The sequence below is a fragment of the Balaenoptera ricei genome, chromosome 16, assembly GCF_028023285.1.
Source record: "Balaenoptera ricei isolate mBalRic1 chromosome 16, mBalRic1.hap2, whole genome shotgun sequence".
Classification (NCBI taxonomy): Eukaryota; Metazoa; Chordata; class Mammalia; order Artiodactyla; family Balaenopteridae; genus Balaenoptera; species Balaenoptera ricei.
Window position 1 is genome coordinate 48,348,187 of NC_082654.1, and position 13,087 is coordinate 48,361,273.

General features: G+C 45.1%; 1 protein-coding gene across 1 annotated transcript in view; it reads left to right on the forward strand.

Moving 5' to 3' along the window:
- The window catches only part of VSTM4 (V-set and transmembrane domain containing 4), an 89,828-nt gene that overhangs the window by 17,238 nt on the left and 59,503 nt on the right, over positions 1-13,087 (forward strand). Inside the window, exon 3 of the mRNA XM_059899351.1 lies at positions 5,261-5,329. Coding sequence (XP_059755334.1) covers positions 5,261-5,329 — 69 coding nt within the window. The remainder of the gene's footprint in view (positions 1-5,260; positions 5,330-13,087) is intronic.

The following is a 13,087-nucleotide window of genomic DNA, read 5'->3' on the forward strand; positions in this document are numbered from 1 at the left end:
CTGGGACCTCAAGCCTCAGAATTTCCATGACTGTGTGCTCCCTAATCATGCAGATTCCCAGGCCCTCCCCAAACTCCTTGAACCAGAAGCTCAGGGGTCATGCCTGGAAATCCCCATTTTAACAAGAGGCCCAATTAATTCTCCCACACACTGAAGTTTTAGAAATCTTGGTCTTCAGGTGCTCGGTGAAGGCAACACCCTCTACCATCAGGAGTTATAGAATCCTGGAGAATGCTTCAGCCTAGCCTGACCGGTAGTAGAAATAGGAAGGTGCAGGTGTGTCTCTCAAACTCAGGGCCAGTCTTTCCTGCATCCGTGCCGCTGCTCCCTGCGGCCTCCTCACTCCTCTGTCTGTTCCAGGGCCCTCCCTACACTCCTCTCCATCAACCTCTGCCTTCCGGAAGGTGTTCTGTGTCAGAAAGGTGCACCGTACTTTGGGTGTAACCCATGGTTGCAATTTAAACTCCTTTAATTATAGGATTCTTTGTTAAAGGAACTGGAGGCATAGGTGAGCAGGCAGGAAAGAATACTGGGAGAAGGGGAGCCTTCCCAGGGCCTCTAAAAATCATGAGCCATCTGTTCACTGGATGACGGGGGTCAGTCCTTCAACGCAGGCTCAGGTAAATGCTCTGTATCATCGGTGAACAGGAGACAGGAAGGAAACAGGAGGTCCCTCAGCCGGAGGGCATTGTCACAGGGTCTTGGTGTGAACTCAGGGGAGGGCATTGTCACAGGGTCTTGGCATGAACTCAGGGGACATGGTCTGCCACAGCCTGTGAAACGTGCCCTCCCCAGGGGAGTCGGTGGGACGGTCTGTCCAAGTCAGAAATCAAGGGTCTCAGTTTTCACACCTCTCTGAGTGATGGTTTCCCTGCAGGTCCCAGCAAAGGGGACTTGACTAAGAGTCTTTCTTTCCAACCTGCTTCCTCCAGACATGAGGCTGATAGGATCGTTTTGTCTCGGTGCCTCTGGGCTGTGTTCTTCCAGACTGTTTGATCCTGCAGCACTTTCAGCCGGTTCTTCCCAGAGGCCCGAGACGTGGTGGCTCTCACAACGCCCCCCCCCCCCCTTCTTAGATGTCGTCTGATTCTGCTCTCTTGAGGAGGGACCCAGGACAGCCTGCTGCTCAGTTATCCGGGCCACCACCTCACAGGAAGGTCAGCCAGGCTCTGCGCACTGGGCGCCGGGGTCGCCAGGAAATTGCAAAGCAGTCAATAGGTCAGTAGGTCAGTTGATGACTTAGCCTTTGAGCGCTCTTTACTCTCCTTTTATACTGTGGCCCAGACTGATTGATGAGTGTGCACAGGAGTCAGAAATCAAAATGCCCACTTTCTGATAAAGCTGTATTGAGAAGAGTGCTTTGGTGCTGAGGCCAAACTGGGCTTCCTTCTGCTTCTCTGATCAGTTGCACTACCCTCCTCCCAGGCCCCACACCCTGTGGGAGGAGGTGGTCCTGGTACCGCCCTCCTTCACGGGACCTCTGGATGCAGGAAGGATGGAAGAAGCAAGGCTCCTCGGGAAGCAGGGCTGGCATCACTCCCAGCAGCTGGAGTAATGAACCTTCCCAAAGGGGTGCCCACTGCCCACCCCCACATTAGCTCTTGGCTGAGACGCTGGGCTCAGAGCATGCGGCAAGACAGAGGCCACCTTGAGCAGGGCATTGGCCATGGTCTGTGGACACAGACATGTGGCTTGACAGTGTATCGCATTCATTTTGAGACAGCACGGGATTAGCAGCTGAAACAAGATAGCTACGTGGAACCTTGGGAGAATTTCAAAAGCTCTGGCAGAGTTCATGTAAAAATTTTTCTTTCTTGTAGGAACAGATAAGATTATGACTGGTGTTGCTGATCGTCATATGCCAAACAAAGTTGCTGCACTTTCCCATGAAACAGCTGCACAGGAGAGAAATGAGGAACCTCCATGAATTCCTTGCTTAGAGCCCCCTTAGCTTTGAATCCCAGCTTGTTGGCTCTTTCAACACCCATCTCCATAAGTCCACTGGGGAGACCTTGTTACCTTCTATCCCAGATAAGGCAAAGGGAATTGTAATTGGACTAAATCAAGGGCCCACAGCTTCTGAAATTAAAAAATGAAAGATGAATCAAAAGTGGTCCAAAGGCACTGACCTTTGCTGGAATGGTAGCAGCCCGACTGAGTTGCAGACGTTTAGCCACAAGGTCAGGGAACTCTTTCATATGGACCATTTGGACAACCGAAGATTCCCATTCTGAGGCAAAGGACTGATAGCAGAGGACCGTGCTAGAATTTAGGTGTGGGAATTAGAGCAGTGAATAAAATAGACCAAATCCCTGTCTAAGGTCCTTGTGGATAAAAATGGCTCACTAGCTCTCAGGCACTGTTCTGAGTATTTCACGTATATTAACCCATCTGGTTCTCACACTCACCCTGAGCTTATTATCATCTCTGCATAACAAATGGGGAAACTCAGGCAGTGGGAAGTTAAGTGATTTGCCCAAGGTTACATAACCAGCAAACGGAAACTCAACGCAGTGTACATCAGTGCATCTCACACTTTAAAGTGCATGTGATTCATCCAGGGAATCTGCGTTTAAAAGCAGGTTCTGATCCAGTAGATCTGGGTTGGGTCCCCTGCAATCCTACACTTGTGACAAGCTTCCAGGTGACACTGATGCTGCTGGCCCATGGACCACACTTGGAGTACTAAGGCTCTGGGCCATGATGGGCATCCCTGATCTCCTGAAAACTACGGTCCTCAGAGGTCCATTTCTTTCTCATTTCGGTATTGTCTTCATTAGGACTCTGCGGTTATCCCAGCCTAGGCTTAATTGGTTGAAGATGAAAACCCATTCAAGCTAATTCAGAAGAGAGGTGGGGATGGTTGAAGGATACGGAGCTCATGCAATGCAAGGTTAGCAAATAACACGTCAGCCCTCTTGGTACCCAGAGTGCCATCAAGATCAAGGCCTCCCATCTCCACCTTCCTCCTGCAGGTTCTGCCCTCTGCTCCATTTGCTTTCCTGTTTTCCAAACACGGCTGCCCACCCCAGAGTCCATAGGCTTTTTCAACCCCAGGGCCTACAACCACCATATGTACTTTGTTTCTTAGTTTAAATTCTTGAAGGGGGAATCTGATCGGTTGCTCTGGCAGTGAGCAGATTACAGGAGCTGTGGGTGGGGCAAATTAAGCAGGAAAGGTGATGGACGAATTGTCTGACACGTTTAATATCACACGCAAGACCAGACGTCCACTAAGAGTTCATTCCTGGATGTCCAGATTGCTTCCTTTGAGGGGCCGTCAGAAAGAAATAGATCATTCATTTATTTACTGGGCACCTACCAGCTGCCAGGCAGCGTGTCCCAAGATGGTATCAACTGAGGTAGAAGACCAGCTTCTGGTTTTGAGGAATTTAGGTTCTACTGGGAGAGGGGTTCTTTCCCACAGAACAGAGTCCTCCTGAGAACAATTAGAAATGCTGAAAAATATCTGTATTTCAGCTTTCCTAATTATATATTTATATTTCATAAGTATATTTGTATTACATGATTACACAATTGTCTACGTGCATATGTATTTCAGCTATCTTAATTGTTCTCTGAAGGACTATATAGATAGAGTGCAGAGAAGAGCAGTGAACGAGACCAATTGTCAGAGTCGCTTAACTCTTTAAGAAATTCAGCCGTTCTTACGCAGTGCTTATTGAGAAAAGTTATGCAGAAAGTGACAATCAGGTTGTTTAGGAGGCAAGCAGAGCCTCTGATAGAGCAAAGTTCTATCAGTGAGATGAAAATTGGAAGCGCTATAATAAATACTTGAGGCTTTCTACTGGGGATCCCTGAAGTAAGGGCAAACCAGAGAGAAACCATATCCTATAAAAACTGAAACCCAGCTTCTAAACAGTTCATATCCTCATTGGATTAGGTGATCATCCCCCTACTCTAATTTCCCACTAGGAAAATAAAATTTTATCTCGAGTCTCCATGATTTTGCATATATGACGTCTGACATTCAATTAAAAAATTATCAGGCACATCAAGGGACAAGATCAAAATCAAAAATGGGTAATAAAAATAAGCCTATGGGCAATGCAGATGTGAAAGATATCAGTCATGTACATTAAAATAATGTGATTAATATGGTTGAAAAATTAGATAACATGCTGGATAAATTCATCAGAGAGCTAGGATATATAAAAAGAATTAAGTGGATGATCTATAACTGAAAAAATGCATAAATGAAATCTTAAATTTAAGAGATGGCTTTAACAGCAGGTTAGACACAGGTGAAGAGAAGATTAGTGATCTGTGTGGTAGATCAATGGAAATACCCAGTGCAAGGCCTGGAGAAAAATAAAGATGGAAAATTCAGAATTGGAATCCATGACAATAATAATATAAAAGTTTGTGGGAGGGGCAGTAAATAAAGTTCCAGACCATCTTTGCCATATTCCTTACCTCTCATATTGATTCAATTTTTATTCTAGCCACCTTTGTCTTTTTATTTGGGTCTTAGAGATTCTCTTCTCTAGAGCTCTTCAGTGTGGTAGCCACTGACCAAATGTAGCTATTTAAATTTAAATTAATTAAAACGAAATACAGTTACAAATTCAGTTTCTTAGTCCCATGTGGACAAGCCATGTTTCACATGCTCAATAAAAACATGTGGCCAGTGGCAGCTGTATGTGCCTTGCAGACACAGAACATTTCCATCATCTCAGAAAGTGTAACTCAATTCTGTTTCCCTGACAATTGAAAGCAGGCACAGTGAATTCAGTGCTCAACCACTGACTGAAAGCAGACAAAATAATCTCAAAATCAGATGCTTGCAGCTGTGTGACTGTCTTACATGGAGAATGTGCTCAGAGCACTGACCCTGAGTCATCAGATGACCTCAGGCTTCTCTATCTAGGGATACCCAGGCAAGTACACTACATTTTGGAAAGATGTCCGCTAAAATGGTAAAATATATAATGTTTTGGTTCTTGGAATTCCCACTGGGGAACTCTTTATTTTGCAAGTCTATGGGTGAGTGAGGCTTCTGCTGGACTGAGTACCAGCAACTTAATTCCCCTCTCTGGTCTCTTACTTGTTATATGTAAGTCATTGCACCTTCCCCTGGCTTGTGGGTTGTGACAATTAAATGTGGTTTTTGCAAATATGAAAATTACTTTATAAATGTAAGTGCCATATATACCGTATGATATTATTTTGGACTGAGGTGGGCCAGGTCCATAAGCTACTCCACTTCATGCTATGCCATTTCTTTTTTGTCTTACAGTGATTTCCCTCAAAGCTTCTGAAGATTCATCGTTTGAGAAAAAGAAAGAGACCTGGGCATTTTTTGAAGGTAATGATTGCTTATTTCTTTATTATAAGATGCAGCCTCACTTTTAGATAATAGGAAAGGAATAGACTTCTTAGTTTTGCCCTAATATCAAATGGTTTTCTTGCCCTAAACTTACTCAAGAGTAGGTTGGAAATCCCTGGTGGTATCAGCCCACAGATTTTGAAAAAACAGACATGAAAGCTCCAGTCTGCATACTTTGGGGTTGTTTGTTTTGCGCCAGAATTTCTACTCCGAGGTGATATGAGGGAGGGATCTTCAAGTAATATAAAAATGCAAATTACATCTACTGTGACTAATTTTATCTCAGGTTTCTTAAGGAGTTTGGGATTCTGGAAACATCTGTAAACCTTAAGCAATTGCTTTTCAACCCATGTTAGCATCACTGGGGAGCTTTAAAAACGCTAATGCCTGCACCACATCTCTAGAGATTCTGATTAAGTTGGAACTTGTTAAAAGCTCTTCATGAGTTGCCAGCATGCAGCCATGACCTTAGGGAGGTGTTTTCCAAAACTGGTTCCAGACCACCAGCATCAGCATCACGTCAGCGTCAGCACCACTTGGAAGGCTGTTACAAATGCACTGTGTTGAGTGCTACCCTTGCTTATGGAATCAGAATCTCAGGGGGTGGTACTCAGCAATCTGGGTTTTTTTTTTTTTAAATAAATTTATTTATTCATTTATTTATTTATTTATATTTGGCTGTGTTGGGTCTTCGTTTCTGTGCGAGGGCTTTCTCCAGTTGCGGCGAGCGGGGGCCTCTCTTCATCGCGGTGCGCGGGCCTCTCACTGTCGTTGTCTCTCCCGTTGCGGAGCACAAGCTCCAGACGCGCAAGCTCAGTAGTTGTGGCTCACGGGCTTGGTTGCTCCACGGCATGTGGGATCTTCCCAGACCAGGGCTCGAACCCGTGTCCCCTGCATTGGCAGGCAGATTCTTAACCACTGCGCCACCAGGGAAGCCCAGCAATCTGGGTTTTAACAAGACGTATGAGTGATTCTGAAGGACACTCAGACTGGAGCCTTAGAGCAGTGATTCTCAACAGGAGGCGATTTTATCCCTCTAGGGAACATTTGCCAATGTCTGGATACATTTTTGGTTGCCACGACTAGCATTTTGGTGCTACTGGCATCTATTGGGTAGAGGCCAAGGAAGCTGCTACGCATCCTCCAATGCACAGGTCAGCCCTGACAACAAAGAATTATCTGGCCCCAAAAGTCAAGAGTGCCGAGGTTGAGAAAGCATATGGCCTTAGGGTATGGAAAACTCACAGAAATTGTTATTGTAAAGTGGTTGAGGATTATGACCATAAGCACTGAAAGAATGTATTTTGTGAGTTCTCAGGGAGAACCTTTGATCAGTAAAAAAAAAACAAAACAAAACAGATTAATGTTAAGATGTGATCAAGAAACTGTGAAGGATTACATCTTGTGAAGGCATTGCATTTTTTGATGATGTATGGACCTAGCCAAAAGGATCTAAGGAGATGTGTGCCTTGGGCCTTCATCATCACCTTTTGTTAATTCAACAGGTGTAAGAACTTGCCCTTGGGGGAGAGCACTTGGATTCAAACCTATGTCTTCCAATAGCTAGTTAAAAGCAGTGGATTGAGGAACTTTCTCTCTTAGAAAAATGTAACCATAATTATGAACATGGTTTGCAAACCATAAGGTGTCACTCAGGTAGGCCATTAGGATTGTTTCGTTTTGAAGTCATAAATATTGCATTTCTCGGGTTGCACTTTAACAGTGATTCTTTGTATTCCCTGCCTTTTCTTCTGCACATTTTGTAGATAGTGTTTTCTTTACTTGATGGCCTCCAAGTAAAATAATCCCCAATTCCCTCCCTTAGTCTCTCATTCAGTGAATGCCTATTTGTTAACAAAGAGATGTGTGACTTTCCTCCTCATAAAGTGAAGCAGTAGAAAAAGCAATTGATGTATCCGTATTTCTGAGGCTGTCCTATGACCCAGGCACTGGGAAGAGGTGGGAGTCTGGAGATGTCCTGGGGGCTTCCTAAGGTAGGCCACTGGCAGATGTGACAGCAGGAGCCCTGTTTATCATCAGATGCATAAGGATATCATGGGGGGGTTGTTAGTAACCCAGACTCTGGGCTGCCCCCCCGCCCTGCCCCACCCCCTCGCCAAGAATCTGATTATTATATTTAGGAAGAGATAAAAGAATTTGCACTTCATCACGGCTTGAGGTGTTTCTGGTGCAAGTGATCCAAGAACTGTTTGAAAATGCTATGGTACAAAACCCAAGACTCTATATATTTGGCAGGATTGTAGCATTTAAAAGTCCACACACGCCTTGTGGCACAATCAGCGTCTCTAAAACACTTTGTGTAATTAATGATATTTTAAAATTCATGTGTAGCTACAGAATATGAGGGTTATTCTCAATCTAACTCTGCACAAAATCTGTAGGTCAACATGCACTGTCTTCTCAACACAGAGAATTAGGTCCCTTCAGGAAGGCTGAATTGGAATTCTCACTGTGTATCCTGCCTCAGAGCCGCTGTGTCCAAAGTGCTCTTTCCCTGTGATTTTAGCAGCAGCAGCGGCAGCAGCATCTATGGGTTTTGCTTTTTTAACCCAGCCACAGCGTTGGCGAGGTCAGGGGTACAGTTGAAATTCCCCAGCGCCTGATCCCAGGCCTTTGCCCTTTTGTTCCTGGATGGGAGAGCTGCGGCAGGGCTTGAGGACGGATATCCATCCTCCTGGGGGCTTAGCTCAGCCTGGCTGTGTGCCTGCAGCACACACAAAAAGCATTGTCAGTCCTCTTGGTGAGATGCTGGAATGAGTTAAAATCCCTCAAGGCTATTGCTCAGGTATTTCTCCCTGAGCAAGATATTATCACCGGCTGGATAAAAAAAATTAGTAGAAGTACGAGGTTTTCTCAACATAACTGTGATCTAGGTATTTGTCGTTGCCCTGGAAATGTAGAGGACGGACATTGACCTTCTGGATTTAGTGGTTTCGGGGGGAATTGGGTTCCTTCCCTGCGCTGAGGAATGCTGGGGTCACTGGGTTTCAAAGCAGCTCTGAATACTCCAGCTGGCCTCAGGGTGGCCGTGCAAGAGGTGTGCAGGCTGGCTGCCTTTCACGGGGACCGCTCTGCCTGGCGTGGCCTGGCTTTCTGGGAGGGTGGGAGCTGGCATGCAGACATTGTGCACCCGGTCTTGGCCTCCCTGCCGCGTGCACATCGCTCCAGCCTGCCGGCCCCACCATCTGCTTCAGGGAGGCCCCAGGCTGGGGGCAGCGGGGAGATAACTTTCTGCATGGCGGCTTGCAACTGAGTCCAACGAAGCAATGTCTTTGGAAGTCCAATGGCAGAAGACGAGACTGCAAGTGAATTTGGAGACTATAACAAGATTTTTAGAATTATTTTGAGTGTTCAGTGTTCTGTGGTATTTTAAAAGCTAAGCCCAGATTTGGTTAAGTGCAGATGTTTTGTTCAATTTGAACCTGAAGGTTTGGATTCAGCCTCTGGACAAGCATTGTTTGGCTGGGTCTGAGTTTGAAAACCTCTGGCCCACATTTATAATTAGAGAGGTGTTTATATAAAAGGTAAAGGAAAAGACGGAAGATAGGGCAACGTTGGGCCAGTATTCCAGCCTGAGAACGATGTCTGGAGCTGCACTGCGGCTGCCTGTGTCACCGGGGCAGAGCTTGGCTCTAGCCTGCTGGCAAAATGTATCCCTGGAGTGTTGGGAGCTTGTGACCCCGGCTCAAATGACTCAGGGTTTAACCTTTGTTTTCAGAGAAAGGGGAGGTGGTTTTAGCATTCTGAGTAGATACAGTAGGGAGATTGCCTTTGTGCAGCAAAGGAATGATTGGAACAGAGGAAAAAGTCAGAACCTTGGGGTAGTGGCTGCTGCCCAATCCAGGGAAACTCAGGTGTTCTTCTTGAGTTTTTCCTCCTCCTACAAGGTGACACTTTTTAATGTTCTTGCGGCTTCAAGAATACAATAGAGCAGGCATGATCCGTTCTAGGCCTGTGGGGACCCACATGCGGGCGGCTGGTGCCTGCTGGCCGGTGTCCACAGCCTGGAGGGCCTGTGTGCTTGGCAGCGTAGCTGAACCTTCCGGACAGGCCAGATGTTTTATGACTGCAGCTGCGGCTCCCTGTGGCGAGCCCCCTCTGTGCACGTTGAGGAGGCTGTGATCTGAAACCATCATGTGGGCCTCCTGGTGCCCCTTGCCTCCTGCCTGAGAGTGGGCCACAGATGTCTGCAGCATGCTTCTGGGGACACTTGTGGGAGAGTCTCGCTGCGACCTTGTTCCCCCTTTGGTTCCTGCAGTCCCAAAACCAAAGAAAGAGTTCTGATGAAGAGGGGAGCTCGTGGGTTAGGTCGCTTCGCTCCAGCAGTGCAGAAACTTTAGGAAGATAGTTCTTCTCTCCATCCCAAGACTGAAGCCAAATTGCTGCTGCCTTTTGGTCCCGGGGCCCGAATCCCCGGAATCCTTTTGAGGCAGATGCTGCGCCCACTGGCGTCCGTTCTGTCTGCCTGGCACTGTGACCACATAGTTTCCCAGCCTCTGGTGCCAGAAATGGCTCTGCAGTCCTGTTCCCGGAATAGTTTGCTCAACAGTGTGTGAATCCAGGACTGGCCTTATGTTCTCCGTGTTCTGTCCTGTCCTGTATCCTGTCCTGAGTCCCAGTCTGTGACCTCTGCTCTGTCCCTTGGAATTTCATGTTGTTTAAATGGAGGCCCAAGCCTGTCTCCTAACTGACCACTTGCAGAGTTCTCTGCCGTATTAATTTGCAAGGCCCGCACATCAGAGACACAGGCATCTATTTAGAAAGGCAGTTTTGATCTCAGTTACAGGAGAGAGTTTTCTCTATTTCTATCTCAGTCTCCTCATACCCCATTGAGCTCCTCGACCCCTGTAACCTGGCTTTGTCCCTCCCATCACACTGAATGGGCTTTCCTCCAGGACTTTTCCAGTAGCTTCCTAGTGGGAAGTGCCAATGGGTGTTTTCCAGTAGCACGTGATGCTGGTAGAGAATCTTTCTTACAACATTCTACTCTCTTGGCTTCTAGAACTCTCACTAGGTCCTCCTCGGCTCCTGTGACTGGCTCCTGCTCCCTTTGTAGGATACTCTTTCTTGTTCCCATCCACCTGCCCTGTTCCCTGCAAGTGCTCCCTTCACCTGCAACCTTGTCCTATTGTGTTTTCTACTTAGTTTATTTTTAGTCCTGGCTTCTAAGTTGCCTTCTAAGAAACCTACTCGAACTAGCTTAAGTGAATATGCTGGCTGAACCTGAGACCAAGGGAGGCGCTCCAGGGGCAGGGACATCCCTGGACCTCCCAGGGGAACCCGAGATGTCTGATTCCATCCCATTCCCCCTCCTTCCCTCTCCTTGACCATAACCTTACCTGCTTCTCCAGGCTCGCCGCAGAAGCCAGCCACCCCAGTACGCTTACTGCTTGCTTTTTCAGCTTAAGCACTTAATCAGCTGCTTCTCTAGGTCCCGAGTGCATTCTTGCTGACTCAGTAATTCCACTTCTAGGAACTTTAATCTGAGACTCATTAAGGTTTAAGGTTGTGAATACTCATCATAGAATCATTTATTATAGGGAAGTTCGGAACACTTTGAGTAGCCAATGATAAGATATTAAGTCTCTCATGATGATGTATTAATACCGCAAACTTTTATCATAGTTTTCAAAATTAAAACCACTCTTTGAAGAGAGCATAATGAGAAAATGAAATTTAAATAAAAAGAAAGATATAAAACAGATATAAATGATCTTAATTTAAAAATTATACATATACATCATAAAGTACAGCAGTAGTTAACTCAAAGTGATGGATGGCTGATGACTTTTTTTCTCTCTCTATTTTTACTCTCTCTCTGTATTTTTGCATTTTCTGTGTTATTTTAACTACAACTCACCACAGAGGTCCAGTCCTCTGGGAAGCCCCTCCCAACCTCCCCAACTGGGATGGGTCCCTCTTCTGCGTGTTTCTGGTTCTGGACACGTATTTCTATGGTTCAGGTACCATGCAGCCCTCTGATTTCTTGATGAGAAGACCTTTGGATGTTCATCATTATATTTCTTGTACCTAAGAGCAGGCTGAGTATGTCTGTTGGCTAAAGAAATTTGTCAGCAGAGAAACGTTTTTGCTAAGTTCAAACATTTACTAAGTTCAAATATCTGCAGCCTTTTGCTTCATAGAAGATTTAAATAATCATTCTAGCTTCCCTTCTGCTTTCTGAGCAGTTTGGGCATCTTATCAATCGCACTGGTGACAAAGTTGATGACTGGAGTTTAAGAAATGGATGTATATTTTTATGGTCTGAATGTTCGTGTCCCCTAAAATTCATATGTTGAAATCCTAACCCCTAATGTGATGGTATCAGGAGGTAGGGCCTTTGGGAGGTGATTAGGTAATGACCGTGGAGCCCTCATGAATGGGATTAGTGTCCTTATAAGAAGGGACCCTTGAGAGCTTGCTTGCTTGCTCTCTGTTCTCCTCCACGTGAGGATACCAAGAGAAGACGTCTCCAAACCAGGAATAGAGTCCTTACCAGACACCGCACCTGCCAGTGCTTTGATCTTGGACTTCCTAGTCTCTAGAACTGTGAGATATAAATGTTTGTCGTCTAAGTCACCCAGTCTATGGTATTTTGTTACAGCAGCCTAAACTAAGATATACATGAACATGATTGAATCATTGGAACGTAAAGCAAACTTATTTTGAGATAATTGTAGATTAATGTATATTTCTAGTAAGTAATGCAGTGAGATTCCTTGTACCAATTGGTACCCTTTTATCCAATTTCTCCCAATGGTATCATCTTGCAAAACTGTAGTATAACATTGCAACCAGGATATTGACATTGATATAGCCGAGATACAGAACATTCCCATTACTACAAGGGTCCCTGATAGCAAGACCCATTTTTCTCCCGTCTGTTCCCTCCTTAACCCCTGGCAACCACTAATCTGTTCTCCATTTCTATCATTTTGTCGTTCCAAAAAAACGTTATATAAATAAAATCATACAGTATGTAATTTTGGGGGATTTTTTTTTCCACTCAATATAACGCTTTGTGCAATAGCTCATTCCCTTCTAGTGCTGAGAAGTGTTTCATGGTGTGGATGGACCACAGTTTGTTTACCCATTCACACACTGAAGGACATCTGGGCTGTTTCCAGTTTTTGGTTATTATGAATAAAATTGCTACAAACATACACATACAGGTTTTTGTGTGAACTTAAGTTTTCATTTCTCTGGACAAATGCCCCAGAGAGCAGTTGGTGAGTTGCATGATAGCCGTAGGTGTATCTTTTAAGAAACTGCCAAACTGTTTTTCCAGAGTGGCCGTACCATTTTACATTCTTACCAGCAATGTCTTATCTGTATCTTTGTCAGCATTTGGTATTGTCCTAGTTTTTATTTTGGCTGTTCTGATAGGTATTATCCCAATATGTGGGATAGCTCATTCTTCATATGGGTATTTACAGAGCAAAGTTTTAAATTTTGAGGAAATCTAATTTTTCTAATTTATCAAGTTTTCCTTATATGGATGGTGCTTTTGGTGTCAAGTCTAAAAATTCTCTGCTTAGTCCTAGATCTCAGAGATTTTTCTTCTATGTTTTCTCCAGAAGTTTTCTTGTTTCTATTTTACATTTAAGCTTGTGGTTCATTTTGAGTTGAGTTTTGATAGCGTGTGAAGTTTTTTTATTTGGAGCATCTCCTGTGGTGTGGCCTGTCCCGACAATCACCTGCGTGTCCCTGCCTTCT